This window comes from Anarrhichthys ocellatus, unplaced genomic scaffold (assembly GCF_004355925.1).
Source record: "Anarrhichthys ocellatus isolate YVR2014 unplaced genomic scaffold, GSC_Weel_1.0 scaffold34, whole genome shotgun sequence".
Classification (NCBI taxonomy): Eukaryota; Metazoa; Chordata; class Actinopteri; order Perciformes; family Anarhichadidae; genus Anarrhichthys; species Anarrhichthys ocellatus.
Genome location: NW_022280064.1, coordinates 2,057,589 through 2,083,833, shown reverse-complemented (window position 1 = coordinate 2,083,833; position 26,245 = coordinate 2,057,589). Strand labels below are relative to the sequence as shown.

The 26,245-nt window shown below is 43.1% G+C and overlaps 1 protein-coding gene across 6 annotated transcripts in view; it reads right to left on the bottom strand.

The window, feature by feature from the left end:
* Positions 1–1,941: 1,941 nt before the first annotated feature.
* Positions 1,942–26,245, bottom strand: part of pak5 (p21 protein (Cdc42/Rac)-activated kinase 5) — a 59,236-nt gene continuing 34,932 nt past the window's right edge. For all 6 annotated transcript variants that reach the window (XM_031865877.1, XM_031865880.1, XM_031865876.1 and 3 more), the window contains 9 exons: positions 13,797–14,636; positions 9,711–9,920; positions 9,413–9,554; positions 9,153–9,307; positions 7,875–8,008; positions 4,831–4,957; positions 4,192–4,317; positions 3,974–4,108; positions 1,942–3,790 (listed from right to left, as the gene is read on the bottom strand). In XM_031865877.1, coding sequence (XP_031721737.1) covers positions 3,635–3,790; positions 3,974–4,108; positions 4,192–4,317; positions 4,831–4,957; positions 7,875–8,008; positions 9,153–9,307; positions 9,413–9,554; positions 9,711–9,920; positions 13,797–14,636 — 2,025 coding nt within the window. In that variant the 3' untranslated portion in view covers positions 1,942–3,634. The remainder of the gene's footprint in view (positions 3,791–3,973; positions 4,109–4,191; positions 4,318–4,830; positions 4,958–7,874; positions 8,009–9,152; positions 9,308–9,412; positions 9,555–9,710; positions 9,921–13,796; positions 14,637–26,245) is intronic.

Here is a 26,245-nt window from a genome sequence, read left to right as displayed (position 1 = left end):
TAGAATGCACCTTGCTAGTGAAATAGAAAAACTAAAGTAAAATTTGAGATGAAGCAGAAAATAATTTGCAACATTAAGGATTTGTATGTTAAGACTGACCTACCCACCATCTACTCGGAAGTCTGCAGTTGGAAAGATGTAGAGAAGTGTCCCAAAACATTGGAGTTTATGCGTAGAACGTGTAAATTAAAACCACATAATTAGCACATTTACATATTTTGGACCCAAAGCACTGAAATTGTGGATAACCTTGTTCTTTAGCTTTCCAATAGACAGAAAACATTACCGATATGTTTATTTTTGAAGATGTGTTTTTAAGTGGAGTGGTCGTCCAATATGGATAAACTTTGAGGGCCTCATGTCTCCTGAACGGTTGTTCATTCTGTTTATTCAAATTATGTTTAACACTCTCAAATGTAAATGAAAAAATAATTAAAATCAAAAGACATGAGGTCAGAAAGTGATTCGGGTCAAATAAAAGCCTGAACTCTTACCTAATTAAAAACAACTCACCTGTTGCTGAGCTTCATTCATTTCCAACAATGGAGCCGCTGTGTGTTCAGTGTGTTCAGTCTCCGGGTGTTCACTGTTTGGCTTATATCCGTTTTTCTCCTCATTTTGAAACACGTTTCAAGAGCTTTTGAACGGTGACATGGTTTAGGTTTCTCCAGCAACAGTCCTCGCGCAACACACGGAAGTCGCCATTTCCCCCTAGAATAACTGGCTAATTGAGCTTTAAAAAAGGTAAATAAAAATCATAATATTGCATATTTTGACATTCTCTCTGTCTATCATAAAACTCGTTGACGAATGTGTGTAAAAATCCAGCGTCCGCGACCTTTTGCCCGGCAGATATTCAGACACTTGATGTAGCAGGAAACACACACAGGTGTAACAAATATCGTTAATGATGACAGCCCGTGTTACGTTTAAGTGACCCGGTAAACAACGCCGCTGAGCCATGCAGTCATATGGTCAAAACCCACTAGAGACTTCTCCACACTGCTTAAAATACAATTTTGAGAAAGAAACACTAAATGTGTTATTATTTAATTTTAATTCAACTTAATTGCTTTGCCTAAAAACAGACACATTTAAAAATAATGACTCAAAAAACACCTTAAAATCACAGAGCATGACCTCATCGTCTTCAATTACATTGCCCTGAATGAAGCTATTAATGATATTAATTACACCTGTGCTTTTCCTTTAGTGAGGTGTCAAAGGGTAATACAAATGATTTATAATCTATAAAAATATATGTATAATGATGGCATTTGAAGCTCGTGTAAGACCAACAACGCACCTCTTTAAGAACAAATTCACCGTCTTGAGTCACCTGTGCCTTTAATGTGATGCTGACTTCCTGTGTTTGGAGCAGTTAGCCTGTTGAGAATGTGTGGATGTATTACACTAGTCACCTTAATACTCAGTGACTCTACAGTCTTCAGTTTTGATATGCTCAGTCATGTCCTGCAGTCCCACTGGCCCCCAGTACTTGTGCTTTTATTTACTGGGCCGTCAGCAGAGGTATCTCTCTCTTTCTCTGAGAAAGAAGCTCCATCCTCTGTCCAAGCTAAATCAATATCCCATTACAGTGTTTCAGAGGGAAATGGCTTAGAGGGAAGAAAGAGAAATAACCTCATATATTATGGCGACGCCGATCCATGGACGTGTCTTTCTGCTTCTCTGTTCGGAGGTAAAGTTAGGGTGAAATAGTTGGAAATGAGAACTGTTGAATTTAGAGAATATGGAAGACCCAAACAACAAAGAGAAAATAAAACTGTTGATGGCTGAAAGGGACTCCCTCGAATAATCTGACAGTGTGCTGTTAAAAAAAAGAATCTCTGCTTGATATGAGACACAGAGAGAGAGAGAGAGAGAGAGAGAGAAGAGGAGACTAGAGGGTGATGAAGGAAAAATCCATGCAACACATCTCAATGTTTTTATGGGCATTTTTTAATTGAAACCAGCTTCACTGATAACAAACATGCAATATCACTGTACAAGCCAACACCACAGATAAGTGTTACTCATTCAAGTCTTGACACATTGTCAAGGATTAGCCAGCAGCACACGCACACACACTTTCAGATGTTGTACAGAGATAAACACGCTCTACCTCTTTTGCTCTTTGACGTACACAGACACACTCACACTCACACACACACATACACACACACACACACACACGTATGCACAGTCGTATTTACATATCACAGTGAATGATGGGTAAAAAACGATGCGGGGAGGAGGATTACACTGTTCTCCCGGTCCGACCAGAGATGAGAATGGCAGCACAGTTCCAGTGATAGCGAGTAGTGTGTCTGACTGAGGTGAGGATAAGGAGTGAGATGATGACAGTGAGGATGTGAGTAGAAAACGAGACATTTTATCGGCATCCTAAAATCTGTGCGGGATGCGGGCGTCTTGGATGGGCGCCTCTTGGCATTTATAGAAACAGGATGAGACTCCTAATATAAAAGAAAACAGGTCTGCGTAGAGTAAATCTTTTTTTCTTTTCTTTTACCTCCCCAGTCAAATCCACTCCTTCGTTGCTACATTTAAATGCATGGTGTAATTACAGTATCATAAATACAGGGCTTCATAAATAGGATCGGGGTATTGCTTGGATTATATAACAACTGATAGCACTGTCTGTTTTAGAAATGTAAAATCAAAAAAACAAAAACAAAAAAGGCCACACTACAAAAAAAAGAATCCTTCTATTCCAATAAATAAATAAATACTTTAAAACGTCATACAAAATTCTGACATTACCCTTTTTTCCCAACATTTAATGGAAGTTCTGTCTACAAATGTAAGATAATAAATATATTTAGTATTTTTAGTAACAGTTAGGTTTAGGTGGATTTATTTGGGATATTTCTTACATCTTTAAGCAAAAACTGGATTATAAACAGTAGGAAAGATCTCTGCAGAAACTCTATTTAATACTGCTCATATCACAATGGTTACGACACGATAAAATACTGCAAATTATCAAAACTGTACAGAAAAACTTACAAGTTTCTCTAAAATACATTTTCACTGTTAGTGTGTGAGAAGAGAGATACAAGAGAGCTCGTCTCTGTTTGACCAGCAGCCGTCCAACAGTCAGCACCAGTCAAAGACCACCTCTCCGCACGCAGCCGATTGCTCTGCCCTCCGCTGCTCTGGTCTGGAGCAGAGCGCCGCACCCCGAGGTTCCCTCCACCACGTCAGCAGCTCGCCACTCCCCTCTGGAGCTCTCGCCGATGGCTACTACAACTCTACGTGGAGCAGAGGACTCACAGTCTAGGAAGAGAGAAGACGAGGCGAGCCAGCCCACACGTTTCTACTGGACGTCTAGTGAGTTCCTCTGGCACTCCTCTACTCCACTTCATAGTTTCAAAATGGATTTTTTTATTTTCTTCTTTTCTCTGTCGTGTGTCTTTTTTTAAAAGTGTAATTTCTTAGATATTCCTCTAGCTAATCTACTTCACGGTTACAGGTGTGAGTGTCAGTGGCGCTCCACCGGGTGGTGGGGTAGTTCGGCTGGGTGAGGGCAGTGCCACCCTGGTAGTGTGTGTGTATGTGTGGGGTTTTTCTTTTTTTTTTGTGTGGAGGAGGGCAGGTTTCGGGGGCCAGCAGGTCAGCGGTGGCGATAGTGTCTCATGAGGGGCACGATGCAGGACGGGGGTCCAGACAGCTTGAGGAAGGGGTGCTGGAGGAGTTCCTGGGCAGTGGCTCTCTGCGAGGGCTCCCTCACCAGCATCAGGTCCAGGAAGGACCGCAGCACCGAGGACACCTGAGGACGTGATGAAACGCTTTAATTCTAGTCCCGGGGTTCCCACACACTTTCACAAATTACATACTTTTCCAGACTCAGATTTATAGACAAATCTGTCGATTTTTAGACCACATTTGATGTAATGTAAAAGAAGCAAACTAAAATAGAAAAGTAATATTGTTCAATGAAAGTTTTTTGCACCTTGTGCGACTCTTTTAGCCGAGGGGGCAGGTTGTCTCGTATCCTCCTCATGGCCTGCAGAGGGGGTTCGTTGAAGTAGGGCGGCTCTCCGTCCACCATCTCGATCACCATGATGCCTAAAGACCAGATATCCACCTGGATACACGAAAACAGTATGCAATCATACAGTCCGCTGTGAAGTCTCTCACTGTTAATCTATGTGTGTGTGTGGTCCTCACCTCGGTCCCATAAGGTAGTCTAGAGATGACCTCCGGTGCCATCCAGTAGGGCGTGCCCACGAGTGACTTCCTCTTGGGCACCTCTTTGGAAACTTGGGCACAGAAGCCGAAGTCTGATAGCTTGATCTGCAAAACACACGAGCAAACAACGCGCCACCTTCAGGTTCCACTCTCTATCGTGCAGGTGTGTGGACATACAGTACAGATTGTATTAGTGCAGAACCTCTGTGTCTGATGTCAAGAAGTGCACTGACCCATTGTGAGGAAGCGCTTTCATAGAAGACACTAATCTCCCGTATTAGCTGTTAATTAGCCTTCAATTAATCACGTCTTATCAGCTCGTTAGGAGGCATTAGGCGGGATTTAATTACTGGGGCACGAGTGGTAATTGATGATGATGAGTTTCTGGCACTGGCTGTTGACAAGTGGCACCCATGGAGAAGGTCAGTGAGAGAGTGTGTGTGTGTGTGTGTGTGTGTGTGTGTGTTAGACCGAAATCATCAGTGACAGGAACAAGGGAGTAACATTGGTTATTAATACCTGATGTAACAGGGATATCCGGGTTTAATAACATCCCAATGGGAGGAGTGTGAATGAATAATATATCGAAACACACTTGCGCTCTTCGTGTGCACTTACCCTGCCGTCACTGGTCAGGAGAATGGAGTCGCTCTTGATGTCGCGGTGGATGACGCCCTGCGTGTGCAGGTAGGACAGAGCCCTCAGCACCGACAAACACACCGTAGCGATCTGCTCCTCGTTCATCCTGCGAGGAGAAACGCACATAAATACTTGTCAGCAATGCCAGTTTAGACAACTTGCAATATGAAACATTGAATCTGGCCAGAAATACACAAAATAACTGGATGAATCAGAGCGGATACTTTATGACTCTCAATGTTTTTCAGGCGTTGTAAACCCGACAACCTGTAAATGTGAGAGGCGTTTAAGGACTGTACAAAAACAGAGGGGGAGTCATAAAAGAGGAAGGTTATTGCAGTTTTTATTTTGGCTGAGGTGAGGTGAGATAGATATGGAAGTATTCAGTCATATTATACTGTATATACACATGTATCTTTTTGTTAACCTGGATTTTATTGATTCACTCTCTTGTGATGAAGTAAATAGTAACTTAACATTCATGATAACTTTATCAGCCAATGTCATCCAAGTCAAAACAAACTGATTGTGATATTTATTTGATAGCTACTTACAGTATCAAGGTTCTTTTAGTAGTTTTATTGTTTTAATCCATGTGTTGTTATGTCATTTTCCTGTGCTTTCTTTCTTTGCGATGCATTGTGGGAAGGGTAAAAGTAAGATAAGTGCTTTGTGAGGGAGGGAAATCAGATTTTAGTTTTTTTCAGTAAAAAAAAGAAGTTGAATGTCTTAAATCAATTGTACTGAATCAATTTGTATTTATAAATCTACACGTCACACAACAAAAGGACCATTCAGCCAATTCCTAAAGAAGATATAATTTAGCTTTACACTTTGTTTTGGTGGTAGAAATATCACTGTTCCATATTTTGCTGTAATATTAAAGAGATTACAGTTCAACTCAACTAAGATGGAGCAGAAATGCCCCCCTGTAGCCGGCAGCGACTGGAGCTGTGATGTGCAGGCGGGGGGGGGGGGGTCCCATATGGAGAGACAGGGCGATGCAGTGCGTCTGACTGAGCTCACACAGAAACTCCCAGCTCCACTGAACATTAACATCCAGACCCATCTGGCCGGGCCATGCCGTGTGTTCATGAGTGTGCGCGCTCTGAGCTGCCGTCACATACATGTACAGAAATAGAGAAATGCTCATTTGCGAGCATAGGAAACATAAATATGTAGTACGTGTACATGTTCATATGCATATAGAGTACACGCATAGTCTACATATATACATATGTATACATCGTTAACTCTCTCAACACACACACACACACACACACACACACCTCTCTTTTATATTTCATTGCTCAGTTTAAAACATCTCATTGTTGGAGGACTCACTTATAAACTTGCATTATGAGAAACAACCCCCAGGCCACACACACACTCACACACACGCACACACACACACACACACACACACACACACATACACACTGCAGATCACAGCAGATTTTATAGTCACACATGTATGCATTTACAATCACAAGAGGTAAATGAGCCTTCTGCTGATGAAAAACAACTGGCTAACTCAAAGTGAACGGGATGGAGACGTGTATGCAAAAACAATCCACCTCTTACTGCACCCCACCCCCTCCATCCCTCACGTACACACACACACGCACACACACACAGAAGTTAACACACACACTTGGAATGGAAAACAGGATCGCTGATATAGAAAATTGTTTCAAACACAAAGTGAAAAACATTTCTAATGAGCCTGAAAAGGTTGTTATTGGGAGGAGAATTACACCCACGCACACACACACACACGCACACGCACACACACACACACACGCACATTTGCTTTTGCACTTACATTGGTTAAAATCCCTGTGAAGTGAAGCTCATTAACAAACTCTTAAGTATAATTGAAATCTGAACGTGATTGCAATAGTTCAGGAAGACGGACGCCCATTCTACCACTGTTAACTTGCATGTGTGTGTTTGATGTGTGTGTGTTAGATGTATGTGTGTGTGTGTGTGTGTGTGTGTGTGTGTGTGTGTTCATGCTGATGAGGCTTGCATGACGCGAGGCAGAGCAGCATTTATTTCCACAACAAAAGGCTTAACAGAAATAGCACAAAACCGTCACCTGGACAAATATGGCTGAAATTATAAAGTAAAAGACACACTCCCATATTCCGTATATTATTACCATGGCGTCGTAAAATGCCTGATAATTAAATCAAGTGGGCAGTTTGTGTGGTTGCTGAGGAAACTAAATCTAATAAGGATGTTTTAGCTACTAAGATCAATTTAACAAACATGTTGTTTCCTCTTTCTTTGTTTGTCTTTGTTCTGATGTTGAAATTTGTGTCTTGAGTGTCTTATTGAAAACATAGAAAGGTACACGTTTACTTCCACTTAAAATTAAACAAACTGAAAAAGAGAAAAAGGGGCGAGCAAAAGAGAACACGTGTGCCCAATAATGTCCTCTTTACTGAGATTTTCATTTGTACTTCTAAAAGCGCTCATGTGTGAACTGAAACTCTCTGAAACACACACACACACACACACACACACACACACATGCATACACACACACACACACAACACACAAACAGACAAACATCTGTGTGGGAGACCGTTCAGAACACGTCGCGGCAGCAGCGGTGCTCAGCCTCACCAAAGCGTGTTATTAGCACCCGACACCGCACAGCGCTAATGCTGACACTCCACGCAAATGACTGTAATTAAACACCAAGCACAAAGTAAGCTTAAAACAATGAGGCGGCGGCTCAGAAACACGACTCAACATCAGAGAGGCAATTAGGAAAAAGTTGGAGAACAATAATCTGAAAAACTATCAAACGCACGACCGGATGCAGTCTGCTGGTTTCTCCTGTGTTGTCTTGTGAAATCCTCCAATCGTTGTGACGTGTGGAGCGAATTAAATGACCTTGTGATTTTATAACAACGCAGCTTTTAAGATTTAAGGATCTTAATAATTGCATTCAAAGTATGGAGGGTCTTGGTGGTATTTTCACTCTGCTGATGTTCGATATTCAAGTCACCTGGTGTGAGTCACAATGTCAGTGAGAGCCCCGCCCTCCAGGAACTCCATGACAACCCACAGCTCGTCTCCCACCAGGTAGCTGTTGTACATGTCGACCACGTTCTCGTGATGGTAGTCCCTCATGATCACCACCTACAACACGCAGACACACAGAGACACACAGGAAATGACCTTATTCTGTATATCTTCATGTAACACTGTTATTATGAATATTATTATTATCAATAAAACAGCAATAATAATAACAAAAATAATAATGATAACAATTATAATTGCTAAATTCAAAACTGTTTGTTTTGATACACTAAATCAAATATATGGATTCATGTTATGAATGCAATACATATGTTACAAATACATCATATACTATTTCAATAATGTATTCAATTTAGTCGTGTCATCTTTAATTATCTATTCATTTAACTTGTTCTAATGTGAACGTGTTCTGGCGGCTTAACTATAAAAGGATTACATTCAGAAATGAATAAGATTACACAAAGCAAATTAGTTCCCAACACATGCATGCATGCATGCTTTCTTTCTCTCTCTCTCCTACACACACACACACACACACACAGACCCAAAATAGGATCAGTGCAATATTGCATGATAAATGAAATCCAAGGTCTACCCTTCACTCAATTCACATTTTCTCCGCTGAACAAGCAATCATGAAGTTTGTCTGCAAATATAATTCATTTCAATTTATTTAATATTTCCAAGTGCAAATGACATGGAGCTCATTCCTCAATAGTTTGCATACCGTGAACAGAGACGGCTATGAATCATTTCCTTTCATCGGGGTTTTCAGTGAGACTTCCTTTTTTGCAGACGAATGCAATTACACATGTAGAAATGTGCTCGTGGTTTGATTGCCACGGATATGTGTCGAGGAAATAGAAGCAAAGTGAACTTGTGTTTTTTTTTTCATTAGTAGGCAAGCTGCTGTTTTGCAGTGTGGTGGTGAGATATATTTATATCAATGTGGCAGAAGCCAATGTGTAATGATGCTATTTAAAGCACTTTCATCTCTGCTGCTGCTCCTTGTTTGAGCTCTCAGCAATCTGACGAACGTTAGCTCTGATCTCACATGTGGGGAGTGGGCGTCAAGCTGTGTGTGGGTCAAGCTGACCTACGGCAGCAGTGTAACATCCAACACCAAGCCTCCAAATGAATAAAAACTCCACTAATTCTCACACGCGTAACATACAAAACCAGACCTACGGTGAATGCGTTGTATGAACCAATAACATCCAGGATTGTCAGTTATTCGCACCTCATTAAAGAGTAGCTCTCTCCTCTGCTGTTTCCTGAGGTCCATCTTCTTCACAGCCACCTGCTTGCCGCTGTGTTTTTCGCTGGCGATGCACACGATGCCTGTGGAGCCCTCGCCGATTTTGATAAAGCTGTCCAGGTATTCCCGAGGGTCGCCTGTTGGCGAACACAAAAGTAGCTCAACTTCGATGTCACGACAGAATAATAAAAGCGGTTTATGTAAGCCGAAGCGGTGTCACTTATTTATTGTCCATTTCCCACCTGGGTTGACCACCAGTTGGAGTGCAGCTCTGAATTGCTCATGAGAGACTCTGGAGGGTTGAGTGTCCGAGCTGGACCCCCAGGAAGGAGGCGGGTAGGCCCCCGGGGGGATGTAGGGTGATGAAGGCTGTGAGTAGGCCCCCTGTGTGTAAAACAGACACAGATGCATAGAGTGACAGAGAATCAGAGAGATATTGATATTTTCCAACATAAAATGTATTTGGGAAAAAGGGACTTTTGAGCTGACGATGGCCCAAAAACCCAAATTTGTGTGCAAAATACGGGGAACACACTGTACCTGAGGGGTGTACGGTGGGCTGGGCTGGGAGGGGGGGTGATGGTAGGGTGAAGGTTTGTAATGGTGAAAGACAGGAGGGTAGGGCAGGTGTGCTGGAGGGTAGCCCGGCGGCTTGATGTGGCTCTGAGGCTGCTTGAGAGGCCCTCGGGGGTAGGTGTCACCCCCCGTAACCTGGGGAGTGCCGTCCCGCGCAGGACGCTCGTAGTCACCCTGGAGAAGACAGAACACGGTCAAGGTTATGTGATTGGTGGATCAAAGCCTGAAGAAAAAACACTGTCCAGCTAAACAGGCTCTGAAACTGTGTGTGTACTGTAAGCATAAACTACTGGAAGATGTTACTGTGTTGGATGCATCAATGTAAATGCATGTGCGCAGTGAAATGCCAGCTGTACTTCCAGGGACGTCTGCAGGTACATTAGCCCTTGACAGGCCTAACAGAGGACATTTAGCCCACAGGACAGGGAGCACACTTTATCATTACCACCCTACGATGCTCCTCAACTTCTCCATTCATCAACCAGGAGCCCAGGGAGCATCCGGATGTGGGACACACCTAGCTCTTCCATAAGGCCCTAGAAACACCTGAGTCTCCTTTCAGCCTGACATACACACATACAAATACATTCACACACATACACCTTTGACTACAAATGACCACACCAGAAGTAATTTCATAATTCAGTACTAGTTGTAAAATGCTGGCGGTATCCTTATTGGTATGTCTAATGTAGAGTATTATGGCTGGCCAGAGCAAAGTAATGTAAAAAAAAAATCGATGCATGCATGCTGGTATATTTACAGCCTATGACAATCAGTCACGTTAACACCAGCAGAGCACTGAATGGACTGCAGCAGGCGTATAACGAGATAATGTTATTTTGATTCAATTTATCTTCCAAATACAAAGAAGATGACGGCGTAATAGCTAAATATCAATAGTGCAGGGTGGACTGTACGGACAGTAGTGGATCAAGCTGCCTTCACCATGCCGAGATTAATTATTACTATCCTTTCCACTAATAATAAAAACACTCCCCCTATTTCTCTTTCCTTTTATTTGTTTCTCTCTCTGTGCCTATCACTCACAACAAAGACACACACACACACACACACACACACACACCACACACACGTGCATAGACAGGGCAGGAGGAGGAGCCCTGATATGTTGGGATGGTGTATAATTACATGGTGTGAACTCTTTTAATCAATCACTCTCAGGCAGGTGGGGGTGCTGCTAGGATGGCCCAGTCTCGCCCCCCCCCCCTCCTCTACCGTTGGACGGCACCGCTGGCTGGCTGTCAGCCAGGGGTCTCCTGATCCATGTTGGTTAAACGCGCATTAATCTGAGTTTGGCAGGGTAATCAACAACCTAACTCAACTGTGAAATTGAATTCCGCGGTGGAACATCGTTCGGCCAGTTTTATGCTAAGGCTGCAGAAAGGGAAAGTGCCGCAACATCAATTTGTCACCGAGAGCTGCGGCACTGAGCTCGCACTCGCCACAAAACACAGAGAGAGAGAGAGAGAGAGAGAGAGAGAGAGAGAGAGAGAGAGGAAAGAGTGAGGAAGTGTGTGTGTGTGTGTGTGTGTGTGTGTGTGTGTGTGTGTGTGTGTGTCTGTGTGTGGCCAAGTCACTGTGCTGTCTACTGTTACATCCCCACTGGCTCCCAACAACAGCAGGGAAAAAGAAGGATTTACTTCAGTGGTGTGAGTGGGCTGAATGAGGGAAAGAGAAGAAAAGGTAGAGAATGAGAGCGGAGAGAGACGGGTGGGTTTGTTACAAGGTCCATGAGCCGAGAAGAATAGTGATTCTTAAGCTGCCAGATGACTCCTTGTTTCTTCTTTTTTTCATACCACTGCTGCGAAATCCCCAAATATCACAAGGCAAATTAGGATGCATTGATTCCTCAGCCCACTCTTCACTATGGCCTATATTTAATTTGATTTAAGATTTGACGAAAATACCTACATAGAACATCAAACCAAATACTAACAATACACTTAATATAGTCAAATGGAATTCATATCTTTTCGGATCAAAATACAAGCTCTGCTCTGCGCGTGACTGCATCCCGTTAAATCTTTGCATTCCCGACACACGTTCTGTTTTCTGGGAAGCAAATGTGCCTCCTCAAGCACAACGACTCCAAAAGTGGAAATAATAAACCATATGTAAGAAAAATGACCTTCTCCTGCATCACTTCCAATCCTGCTACTCTTGCATTCTCCGTGGCACTATGTGTGCTGTTTACTGAAGCATGCAGGTTAAATGGTTTTTCATCAAGGCACCCTGGGATCTACATCAGCAAGCCCAGTTTTCCTCTCAGCTCCTGGTGTCACTGCACGCGAGGCAGGGATTGTGGAGAAGCTGTGATAGCGGTACACACACCCCTCTAATGGGCCTAATGTGGCACTGAAAGCTTTGGAGAATGATTTAAAGAATATATAAAGGAATGATATGAAGAGCGCCTCATAGAATGGCCGCTGTTTCTGTGACTTCCCCCTGCTGTTGCATTGCAGCACCTTTACCCCCTACTATCTTCCACCCTAGCAAATGCAGTTCTGTTTCATAACACTGCTACGAAAGAACCGCCATGAGTAAATTGGAAACATATGGTTACATTATACAGCCACTAATGCATGGAAGGTTTGTTTGTTGATGTCGGAGAACGATCTCTTGGGTATCTCAGTCTCTCCCTCCGCTCCACTGGAGCACATCACAGCCTGCATCACGCTCTCCCAAAGCCAACATACTTACAGTGCAGTTGTATCATACCCGATGGGAAGCTTTATGCTATGAAAAATGACATAAATAGCACGTCATATCGTTGGTAATTTTACCAACAATCCAATCTGTACGTTTATATTAACTGTACTTTTTTTTTCCCCCTTCAATAATATGTTGCTGGCAATCTGCTGAGTATAATCTTACTTGAAAATGTATACTTTTATCATCTTGAGGTGGTAATCTGCGAAATCTTCTGGTTTGTTCATCTTTGGTTAGGAGCAACAAAGATACGATGACGTACGGAACTGGTTAAGATTCATATCTGTGTCTGGTTTTATTCTCTACACACATAACACTGTAAGTAGCCTCTTGGCAAACATGATAATATAACTTCTATGCACATGACACACAGCTCTGATAATAAAACGATTCTAACAAATTTGGTCGGACCTACAAAGCAAGACCATACTGTAATTTAATCCTCTTTGTTATTACAGAAATACTATTATTACTTTATTATTATTTATTATTAGTTTGCTCATGACACCTCAGGAACATCATGCCCGAGATATTTAAACTAGCTAAATCCATATTCTCTCGTAAATGAATGCTAAAAGTGTTCTTTTGTGACCATATTTTTGCTTAATGTTCTATTTATTCTTTGCACTTTTTCTTTGTTGTTTTTGTGCATTTAGCTTTTATACAATTTGATCACATAAAACCACAGAATTACTATCAAAATATGGCAGATTATTGCATGTGCTTTCTCTGGTCTTGGTATTCATATTTTCTTTCCTCACGTACTTCCTGCCATGTCATTGTCTCTCACTTCTTTCTTTGTGCTTCTCTTTGTCTCGTCTGTTACTCTTCTGTAATTCAAAGCTTTCTGGTCGATGGTCAGCAAGAGCATTAATTGATCTGTGTGCAGAGACAGTGGCCGATATAGAGGGTTCATTCTGTATGTGGCTGCGCCAGCCTCCTTCAGGGAAGAGCAGACTAATAGCTGACACCATCTATCTGGCAAGAAGGCCAGGCAAAGATGTATAGAGCGAGAATGAGAGAGAACTAGAAACATAGAGAGGAAGAAGAAAAGGACAGAATATTTGAAAGAGACTGCAGGTGCATGGGAGGTGGGATTAAATGTGGGGACACATCTGTGTAATTTTCTCTGAAATGTTTCTACAGGCTTGTCAGGGGTGTGCTGTGTTGAAACACGTTTCCTGTTCAGCCGCTGTAGCCATTTATACAACATGCTCTGCAGTTTAGAGTAAACACTGTCAAAATCCCCGTCACAACTGTTTTCATGTTTTAATAAGGAATTACTGGAGTGTGTGGTTTTGTGTTTGGTGCAGTTACCTTGGTCAAGGTCTGTGAGTTACCAAGACTCTCCGAGAGGCGAGGGTAGGTGTACGAGCTGTATGGGTGGGCCTGTGGTGGGTTCTTGAAAGCCCCGCTGGCCGCATAAGGGACATTTGGCTCCTGCAGCCCAGAGCCTGAGCGAGACCGCTGCCTTATAGCCGGCGTGGGGCTGGTCTGCGTCACATAGGAACTCTTGGGCCGCTTTTCGTATTCGTCCCGCAGGCCGCCGTAGCTCCACTCACTGTCTGGGTAGTTGATCTGCTCGCTGTGTAGCGAGGCACGAGATGGCGTGCCCACCGAAGTGTCCCGGTAGTCCTGGCTGGACGAGCCACCTACGGACGCCCGATAGTAGCCGCTGGAGCCCACACCGCTCCCCACCGTGGAGGCCACCTCATCGGCGGAGCGCCCTTTGCTCTCCAAGTAGGTGTGGTAGTCCGGGGGAAGCTTGCTATAGTCTGATTTTTGGGGCATGGCGTCCGGGTAGAAAGGGCTGCGAATGGGGTACGAGTGACCATTCTGCTTGGTGAATCGATAGTGCCTCCCAACTGCCCAGTCCCCATCTATAGAGAAGCTTGGCTTGCTGGGATCGAGAGAAAAGTCCCTGCTGGAGGTGTCTAGGTCACAGGAGTAGCGGGAATAGTAATGGTTGAATCCATTCTCCTCCGGGGCGTTGGGGTGACCGCTGCCGGAGGGTTTGGAGCTGCTTCCAGCCTGGTGGGGGCCTGGTGGGCTCTCTTTACGCAGGGAGTTAGAGCGCGTTACTGAGATGTTGTCAAAATCCTCCAGGAGGCCGTTGATGGAAGCATCTTTGGGTGGCCGGTTCCCTCGAACAATGGTCTACGAGAAGAACAAACACATTTACTCTTAACATACAAGAGAGTCTGCTGCATGAGGGTTTGATGGAGGTAGCCCTGATACTTTGGGTTGCAGTACATTCAGTTTCAGTTTAAATCATTCCTGGCTGAAAACTGAATGAGATGAATTGAAATTCCTGTTTAATCAACTTCAATCAACTAAAAACACGCCACATTTCAGGCTGGAATTTCAATTCATGTGTATCAGGGCTTCGTGACAAGTATGAAATCAATCATCACTTGCAGTAAAATGAACGCCGGAATTTCTCATCTGAAAGAACGGCAGGCATCAGTCTACACAACTAGTTGTTGTGAGTTGGGATGCAGCTACAAAGATGCAGGGGGATAAATGAGCGGGATACCTCAGATGCTAAAATGAAACCAGTGGTGGACTTAAGTAGCTAATTCCTGCCCCATTTCCCTCGCAACAGATTAGCTTCATTTTCAGTGGGCTGATCAGGATACATTAATAGTCGTGACGTTTGGTTTGGCGCTCGTGAGGTGCATGAACACACCAGCATGCGCTTGCACACACAGACTGAACACAGGCACACACACACGCACACACACTCACATCTGCTTCAAAGCAGAGGCAGCTTAAACATGCTGCTTATCCCCTCCTACCTTGTGTTAAGCCCTTTACACGGATGTGTCGTGAGTCATGGGGGAACTGGTGCTACAGCGTGACTCGCTGAGCTACACTCTGTGCGCGTGCATGTTGTGCGTGCACATATGCTGTGTTTTTGTGGTGTGGACTGTGAAAATCAGGGGCCACACACCGCTTCTATATCTACCTGTCTCTCTACTCGGACATTAGAGGAGACGCTGCACTAGAACAATGGAAACATGTTGTGTGACTGCGACGCTGAGCTGCAGGGATTATTGTATGAATTTTAAACTCTTACATAATCAATCCGAGAGCTGCAAAGTTTCATTTTTTGTATATCTGACTGTGTATCTGTGATGTTGTCCGAGCATTACAACATCAAGTACCAAATCCATCAAGTCAACACATATTTTGGACTTTCCACAATCTCAGTTGTTTTAAAAATCCTTGTGTGCTTTCAAACCACGACTTTCCGCTCTGGATTAACATCCTTGGTGTACCTCGATGAAAGTGCCCATCATACTTTTAGTGTATTTGCACCTTGATGTTTTTATAGTCTCAGTCAGTTTTCAGCTCCCTATCCACAAAAATTACCCACCCACCTGTCAATGCTAACTCATGTGGCTTTCACAAGCCTGTAGAGACCGCTCAAGATCTAGTTCCCTAGAATGTCATAAAATGAATGGGTTTGTTAAAGCTGTAGCGACCACGGGGTGCAATAAAGCCGAACAGAATTCAAGTAGCTAAATTAGCTAACTGTAACGCAGCATGACTGTTCCACAGCGACAGCTGTTTAATCCTCACTGCTGGAAATGTCCTGCACAGTCATCACAATGTGAGGCCCTTTGGATACAGTGGGATAGCACATGAGGCATGTGATGACTTAAACTAACCACAACTCATATGATTCTTTTCTGTTATTTCTTTTAGAGATGAACCCCTGATGGTAATTTTGAGAAGGCTGACAATACTAAACCCATTGCATTATCCAAATGTATACTTGTTAGTCTCTTCCACCTCTAAAGGTGTTTGCTGAACCTCACCCTTACACCCAACAAACGCCGCATCAGCAAGTTCTTTGACACCCTTTGACAGCGACTCATGCCTCGCTGTCCGTCACATGTCATGCTTGTCTCCGCTGTAGTTCGTTCCAAGTCACATGTGCTGAGGTCGAGTCTCAGAGAAGCCGCGATAACCATCAACTCTCTGCATTGTTGTGCTGACATAATGGATACATGTAGACGCCTTCACTTAGCTACCTGCAAACCGCAAAACACGCTCCCTTCCTCTCATCTCATTTATCTTTGAGATGGTGGCTCAACCGGGCTACCACAGTTATTTAAAGAAGTACTTTTCTTCTCTTTCTGAATGCAGTTCTTTCAGACTAAAATAATACCTGTGCTCAAGCCTTATTAATATTTAGGCAGTTTCTTTCACACATCCTTTCATCCTTTTCTATTTTGTTACTTGGTTCACCTCCCCTCTCCCTCTTAAACACTCCAGTGTGCTCTCCTCTGTTTGAGCGCCATAGGCTGTTTGGTGCCGTGACCTGGAACCCAAGGTGGAATGGCCAATAAAAGCAGGCGAGTAAAGTCTAGCTGAGAGGCGGAGGCTGCAGGACGGATGGTCTTTTAATGTAGTCGGCGAGGGGAAATCTATCATGGCTTGGACAGATGTTGCAGAGCACAGAGCAAGCTTGGACATAAAAAAAAGACACACACACACACTGCTCTTCATGTTGTTCAGCTGCATTCTCCTCAAAAAATAATGTTCATGTAACATTAATGTTGTTAACCACCGCAAATAAAACCGCTACAACTCATCATTGCCGCTTGTATTCTCATTGCCTTCACACTTCCTCTGAAATGTGCCATGAATTCGCAAGTGGCGTGCTTTGTGTGGAAACCTAAAATGAGGCACATCGTGTTACGCTACGTGGATTTCGGTGATTCAGAGCTAATTCAATTGGCACACAACAGTAGGGAGTGTTAGTTATCTAATAAAACATCATCGTCTCTATTTGGTTCATAATCAATAAGACTGTGTCAAGGAGCGTGACAGGTACAGGGGGAAAGAGAGAGTCGGAGAAAACAAGGCGGCGAATGAAACCCGAGGAGGTGACGGGAGTGCAGAGGGGAGAGGGAGACAAGGTTAATTGTGTGCCAAATCACTGTCAAACGGTCGGCATCAAGCCTGAAAATCTTTCCATTAATTTGAATTAGGGGCCTGATACCGGCTCCTACCCACCACCTCCCCCTTCCTCCACTCCCCTCCTCCCCACTCCTGTCCTTACAGCTCCGCGAGCTCTGTGCACGGGTCGGGCTCGGCGGCGGCTGTGACAGCAGCCATAATTCAGCGGCGTGCAGCGTTGGCCTGTCCTTTAGTGATAAGCTGTAATAGATCTACTCTCTCCACTCACCACGGCCTGTTCAAGGTAAGCACAGGAGGGAGAGGGGGAGAAGGGAAGGGAGGGGAGGAGACGAGAGGAGAGGAGAGGAGAGGGGAGGAGAATGGGAAGATGACACATTGGAGAAGAGCAAAGGAAATAGAAAGTAAGTGTAGGAGGAGTGACCAGAAGAAAACAAACTGGGTGGGATGATGCAAAACTAGCAATAGAAAAGCAGAAGAAGAAAAGCAGCTGAGAAGAAAGAGGAGTCATGGGTGGAAACGGACGGGGAAGGGGTGACGAGGGAAGGGAGGGAGGAAGTGTCGTAGAAAGGGAGCCATGAAAAATGAGCCTCATTGGGAGATAAGGGGGGATTAACCTTGCTGGTAATGAAGGGAGGGTGTGATGGGAGGATGGAGGGAGGAAGAGAGGGAGAGATAATTAATGAGCTTGCCCTTCCCGTGACTCCTAGCTAGAACCCTGGTTTGGAGGCTTCGCTTCACTGGACAGCAGGGTCCTGGGACAGCTGAGGGGCCAGAGGAGGAGGAGGAGGAGGAGGAGGAGGAGGAGGAGGAGTGTCTCTGCTCTTCTGCTGCATGGCTCCTCTGCACTGCTGTTTCGTTTGATATTGGTGCTGAAATTGCTTTTTTTTGTCAGGAATCTGCTACGAATTAAAGAACTTCTCCACACTGTTTTAACAGAAACCTTCCATTATGGGTTGTCCTCATTCAGAACTAGTTTGTGTCATTTATAGTTGATAGGCAAAGTGAAAAGCCTTCTGTTATAAAGGAGGGAGATGTGGTATTGTATAAAAACGGGGGTTTTGAGACAGTCCCTCCTGGATGACATTCATAGTGTTGCACCCTGACTCCTTTCTCACCTCCGCACACAGCTGACCAATCACAGCGTGAAGTGAGTGTATAATAAATGTCATATTATCAGTTTGAAAAAGTCACAGAAATAGTCGGAGACAGGCCCTTCAAGCTAACATCAGAAAGACATGGGGTGAGGGGGTGTACGAAGCTACTCAACCATCAAACATGCAGTTATGATGGCGCATAGTGGCCTCTTTAGGCTTCTGCAAAATGTGTTAAAAAAATGAAAGCCCTTGACATTGCTGGGATAACGTTTGGACATCGATGTGTGCTGTTAAAGCTTGATTTATTGCTGAAAAGTTTTTTTTTCCGTTCATATTTTTGTTTTACAACAACATAAAGTGAAATAAATACCAATAATTGGTGTAGAAACACACATACCGTCTGGAAACCACAGCTCCTAAATGTAATTGGTTAAACAGGTTTTCATCAGGAGAACAGATCCGGTACCAGTGTTAAATGAATACGCTGTACGCCTTACTGTGTGGAAGTTATGTGCAAGGCAACACTGCTTTCTTAACTTTGTAAAACAAAATGGTATCCAATACCAGATCGGCCTTAATGTCTACATGATGTAATCTATTTTAGGTCAATAGACTTTATCCATTGTCAATATTAGCTATTTGTCTCAAGAAGAGGGTCAGAACTAAAGCTGCAACATATTTACCATTACACCATTCATTTATTGGTTGATTATTCTTTTCTATTATCAATTAATTGATTTAATGTCAGCAAATAGCTGAAGAGGTTCAAACTACTTCTTTTGTCCCAGCAACAGTCCAAAACCCAAATATATTAAATTCATAATATGTTTGGCTTTTTCTCATTTTTTGTTAAATAATGAATTAATCATCAAAACAATTGATTCTCTGCTGATCCACTAATTGATTTATCAACCAATCGTTTCAGCCCTGGTTGAAACGTTGCCTATTTCAGTCCATTAATGTTTGCTTCATGTGAATATTCTCTTCTTTATCCTTCACTGAATTTGCTAACAAACTCCTGTATTATCTAAGCACACACACACACACACACACACACACACACACAGTGATACATACAGTACACAGCCTGACTGAGAAATACACACGTGCACCACACCAGAGGCAGATGTGTAACTCCTCCCAGTCGTGAGTCTTTAGTCGCGCATGAACGCTCATCACCTACCACACCCCCGCACTCTCTCTCTCTCTCGCTCTCTCTGCCTCACACGCGCACACGCGCACACACACACACACACACACTGCAGAACATCGCCTACTCAACACGCCCACTCTCAACTCTCAGCTCTGCCAGAACACGACCACATAGAAATTATGTGTTTTTTTACTATAACAACAGAAATATTTCTTCTTGTCCAAATCGCACTATTCTCCCTCTCGCTCCCCCTTTATGTGTAAAGATCCCAGGCACCATCTCCACTCGGTGAATCTCTCTGTCACGACTCTCACTGCAGAGGACAAGCACACGTGGGTACACACACACACACACACACACACACACACACACACACACACTTCTACTACTACTGCCGCCACCGCTGCTCCTGAAGTGCAGTATCATTTTGCATCGGTGACCAATTTGTGAACAGCAGCTTATTCGCTGCGTCTGAGAAAGATAATATCAGAGAGCCCTTGAGACGGCAGACAAAGAAACTACTCACGACCCTCCTTTGAGCGTCTCGCAGAGGACCAAACATGACCTGCATTGCTGATTAATCAGCAACTATACCACATCTGATGCATAAACAAAGAGGGAAGATATTGTTTGTGTGAAATGAAACATCCATCATTCACACGGAGATAAAAAAAAACAGCAATGTGTATCGTCTGTGTGAGCCTCCTCTTTGATGTAGGCGATACCGTGTAAGACGAGGCCTCATATCTTTAACAACGATGCATGAATTCACAGGAAACATAACATTGATTTCAACAGATAAACTCACAGGATTCAGGTAAGCAGCCAGATAAAGGTGTTCTCTTATCTTCTAGCTCTCTCTGGTGGAGAGAAGTGGTAAAAGAAACCCGCTGCTTCGCTGAAATGTTAACTTCACTATCCACCATTACTGTTTATTTGACAAATAATCCAAGCCTAGCAGTTGCTACTAAAAGTACATCTTGTAATGTAAAAATAAATATATAAAAGTAAATATTTAAAAAGCCTTGTTACTTTCCTGAAACAGCTGGGCACTGTATTTAAAATAAGAACAACAAAATGACTCAAGCAAGAGTAAATGGTTCATTTGTTGGGGACTATTTTCAGCTGTGGATTGATACACATTTGGTGAGCAGAACGGTGTATGAGAGCATGAATCTAAATACACTACAGGGCCCATGTTTATGATAATGAATGGACATGTGCAAACCAGTGCAGAGGTGTAACTGAATAATATTATGTGAAAACTAAATTGAGCTCTCTTGCACAGGAGAATAGATAATAAACTTTATAGTATCAATATCTCATTTGTTGGGATTTATTGACAGCAGCGATTTGGACAAGGGACTTGGACTCAAGTCACATTTAAGACGCACAAACAGTGACTTGATACTTGACTTGCAAAAAATGACTTGTGAGCATCTCTGGGTTTGAGAAGCGAGAGCGCCGCGTTACGTTCCAGTACATTATAAGCTGTCATTGGTAGGAGAGCCAGTGTAAATATACAACACAGTTATTCTTTGTAATGAAAAAATAGGTTACAGTTATTATTGCATGCCTAATAATGTTTAATGTAAATTATATTTTCCTTTTATCTAAGTAACGTCAGTCTTTATCCATTTTAGGGGCGAAACACATTCCTTTACTTTAAAGACAAGCTTTCATTGAGTGTTTTTTCATTTTGCATTAACTGTTTAAAGTGATGATTCACCAAACAACTAATCAATGCTGATACTGTATGCTAATAGATAAAGTAGGGATGTTAATACAGCAGCCTACATGCTCTGAATTCCTTAGATATAGCTGTGCTGTGTTCTCAGCAGATCGGATGGCTGACAGCAAGAAGAAAACATTACCAGTCCTTAAACAAGTCTTAAGATCTCTAGGGTGTCAATTAAAACCAGGTTATTTGATCAGAACAGTGATCACTTCTTGTAAGAAAGGATCATCTTGAAGCCGACTCAGGTTTAAATGTAATTGTACCAAAAGGAACAAAAGTTTTCAGTGTCACCCAATGTCACAATGAGCTGTTCTTTCCCTCGACAGCCATGTTTTGTGTGTAGTAAAGTAAAGTCTTGTGCTCTGCTGCTCTCTGCTGGTCTGACTCAGTGTTTCACATCTGAACCGGCAACACTCATTGTTGAATTAAATAACCGTGAATAAAAAACGATGTGGATGTTAATTTCACTGATTAAGGGACAAAGTAGAGTGAAGCTTCTGGTAATAAGATTCCCCGAGGCACATATCTCCTATCTCTGTTATTAATTACGACGACTAATCCTGACCCCAAAACGCACTCGAATGTGACCTCAGATCAGCACGCAAGCCGACGGGTTGACCCACCTGTACCACCGAGCGGAGGATTTCACGGAGCAGTTTGGCTAATTTCTTGACACGTTATTAGCTGAACTACGGATGAGGTCTACGCAAACATGAGCAGGATTATTCAAGGAGCGTATTTTGGAGCGTTTCCATGACTAATAGGCTGTGAGCTGACCTGTTTCCTCAGGCCATCCTTCTGCCTGTTAGTTACAGTAGCTAATAACCATCATCTCAACATGAGGAGAGGCTGTACACGGAGGGGCTCATCGAATAGGTCTGAAGACACACGATGATGAAAGCTGACCTGAGAATGATTCTGCTAAAGCTGGTTATCTTACAGCAAATGCTTCTAAGTCTTTGTAAAAGGGATAAGAAACTATAGAAGCATTTAAAACAAAGAATAATAAGGGCGATAAAGAGGATTCACTGTCATTACATGCTGAAATGATTCTCTATGGGGGACAACAACACAGTCTAAGAAATGGTCCTAAACTTCAACCTATAGGTCAAAGACTGTGTAAGAGCCAAATTTAACTTTCACATGTTGAACTTTCATCAGAAATGTTTCTACTTTGAATGCTGTTATCAGTTGAAAATACACGTAAGTGCCTTTTCGACAGACTGCCGTCACTTTAAGTACACTTTGCGGCTTTTGAAGTAGAGAAAACCGCACAGTTTATATGACCGTGTCGTGTGGATTATGGTGTGGAACGAGTTGTTGATTAACCTGCGGCATATTAAAGTGTGTCGAGATAAAACAACAGCATTTTTAGGAAGAAAATAATTTGTTGTCACCAACTTGTAGGAGGGAAATTGGATCAATAAAAGCCTTTTTTGCTTTCACTTACGAGCAGCGTCGGTGTGAGCTGTGTGCATACGACCACAAACACGTGTCAACTTATTAATATGTATACCGGCCCTGGTCTCAGGATGAACATAAGGGGTCGCGAGATAATTATCAGGGTAGAAAACAAAACTACATTCTGCAACAGAATTATTTTTAATCTCCGTGTTTTTTCTTTTTAAATACTGTTTAGTTTGACTTCTTCAGGCCTCTAACAACTTTTCCAATATAATATAAATAACAGCTTATATCCCATTTTTGACATATCATTAGCATATTTCTCCAGGGTAAGGACTCCACTTTTTAGTACATGTTAGCACACAAAGAAATAGTAGAAGCCTCTGGTGGTGTTCAATGATTAATGCATCAGTGTGCTCAGCATCGGTGAATGTATCGTGTGCTTGTGTGCCAACATGTCGCTGAAGGCAGACTGTGGAGCCCCTTCACTGGGAGAAACGGCGAGATGCCTCCGACCCCCACAGCTCCCGAGCCGGCAGCTCAGACCAGTGTGACCCAGTCACCTTTGACCTCCGCTGGGTAGAGCCTCAGCTACAAGCTCCGGGATCCATGAGTCACACGAGGGATGATTTCCAGCAAAATGGATTAGTGGCGGAAGCATAATGAAATACAAACATACAATCGGACCAAGTCCCCGACCTTGGGCATATTAGCGCAGTAAAGCCTGGACACCCTTCCATTTATTTTTCCATCCCTCTAAGCGCTGACAGATTTATGTTGATTCAAAAACATAGCCAGCAGAAATTGCTAGGAAATATAATAAGTAGAATAAACAAACTGCAGTAGTGTCTTTGCCAGTGTGATCAATCACGTGAGTTTCCAAGTGAGTCTGTCACCGTCAAGGAAACTTTCTGATCTAAAGGAGAGAGGAGACAGAGAGCAACAAGGCGAAGAGGAGGGGATCAATTAGGTGTCCCTCAGTTATCTTCTTGTCAAGTCGCGAGACAGATAAACAGACAGCTGCCCACTTTAGATTAATTACACGGCGGCGCTCATTAATCTGAGGCCCGTCAGCCAGTTATAGGCCTCTACATCACATCTCAGTCAAAGCTCACTTTCTACTCCTTTTACCACTCATCAGACCGCTCTCATGTTGTCTTTTCTCCTCTCACTTCTATCCCACTGCTGTCGTTTGGCATTTTACAGTATACAGTGTTCAATCCATGAGATACATTCAAAAATATGAAAAAAATAATTGAACTGTTATGTTCATTAAATAGTATTTTTTGTAACGACATGCACGTATACGAGTGTATGGAAATAGTTTTCTTCAGGAGTTTCCTGGTCTGGTAACCAGTCCATAAAAACAGATTCAGCCCAGCTGAAGCTTATGAAATAATAAAAACGATGCTCACTAATCTGGCCTGAAATGCTGATAGATGGATCTAAATTGTCGTTCAATATTCTTTCCCGGGGATAAAGGAAGTGTAGGGCCCAATCCCTGGGCCTTAAACCCTGAACGCTCAGGGACTTAACTGACGTCACCTGTTAAATGGTTGAGTGCGAGCGGCTGAGAGGACATAACATGTTTTGTACAATTGTGGGTATTTATTTATATTTTTGACTCCCTGATTTTAAGTGTTCCAGGCTCTTGCCTTAAAACAGCTTCAAATTAAATGTTTGATGAATAAAGCTGCGTAATATAGTCTTTGTTTGCATTTGCACTTCCCCCTGGAAAACCACGTCTTTAGCTATGAATTATGGGTAATTCCTTCAGGCAAAGCCTGCAGAAATGCGGACTCACAGAAAGTGTTCACAAAGGGCTCAAAATGTCTGCGAGAGAGCCCTCAAACACTCGGCAATATGACAGTTTGACAGAAACTAGACCCTCACAGACTTTGCAGGGAGTCCATAAGTGTGGAGAAAATTTAGATTGGCCATATGATTTGAAAAGCTCTAAACTGTGAGTTGTAGTTTTCTATTTGGCCACACGAGGATACTGCAGGTCCAGTCATTAAATCACACCAAGTGGAAACTACCATCTGAATGAGAAACAAAGAAAAGACTCACTGGCTTATGTCAACAGCGATGATGCTGGTTTTTAAATGCAGTGGTTCACTTTAATAGGATGCAAATATCCTAACTACTGTTATTAAGAAAAAGAAGAAGATTTAATGCAGTAATGCTTTTCTATTTTTAAATGTGTTGTCTTATGGTGCTTGTATTGTGTAATTGTTGTTGAGGACCCCCCTTGAAAACGAGATGGTACATCTCAAGGGGTTATTCCTCATGAAGAATTTCCATATTTATTCTAACTCCACAGGACACAAAGTCTTAATGTGTTCAAGAAGATCAAGCACTTCCAAACGATTACAAACTCTGTTAAAGTATGACACGGCAGTCATCTCAAATCAAAGTTTTTACTGCAACAATCCTTCCCTATTTAAAATTCACAGCCTAAATGTTCTTCCAAACGAAACAAGAAAACCCACATTCAGACACTGAAGGATGGTTGTTAGCCAGGACATTTTGAGCTGCCCTGGCAAACGCACGTTGCTGAGGGCCAAAATTCCCCCGCCGACTGCGGCTCCGAAAAGCCTCCGCGAGAGGTGATTTGCAGAGTGTGACTGTGAATGGCAGCCGCGAGAGGAGACAAAGTGAGAAAGCAAGGGAGGAGGAGCAGAGTGGAGGAAGGAATGAGAGAGGTCTAAATCGATGCCATCCACTTCAGCTCGCTGCCAAGAAAGACAGATGCTCTCTCTATCTGCTTTTGCGTGCACGAGGGTGCACGAGGGTGCACGAGGGTGCGCGCCTGCGCGGACACGCATCAATCAGGAGTTATTTTCCTTCAAGCCTATTTCTGCTTTGAGCAATTTAATCCCAAAATCAATGTAAGATCGAGTGTAATACGTACCGAGTCAAGTTCAAATCAAACTTTAAATTAGACGCGTATCGATCAAAGCGTCCAACTTTCTTTTCTGTCCTTTAAGAAGTCGAATAAATGCCGCAGTCATTGTGCATGAAGACACACTGTATGTATGTGTGCGTCTGTATCTATAGAGTGATGGAGGAGCCACTCAACTGTCTCATCTCATGTTCTTTCAAATAAAAACAAATCAAATCTGACAGAAGTTTAGGTTACAACAACATGTAACGAGGGGACATCTTAGAGATTCTGGACTTGCTCCACATCCAAGCACTCGTCTAGACCTCGTTCATTCTCAGTCTGGACACTCATCGTGCCTTGGAGCTCACCCAATATCACTAATACACACTGCATTAAGAATCCTACTCAAATTAGCAGCTCCCTGCTTGCACATGTAAGAACCGTAATAGCCCACTTCTATCTCGTCAATCAAGACACGAGTTTGCATTCCTGCCCCTGAAGCAAAGACTGGGTGACCCTGTTCAATCAGAAACGCTATCACTCTAGACTGCGTTTCCA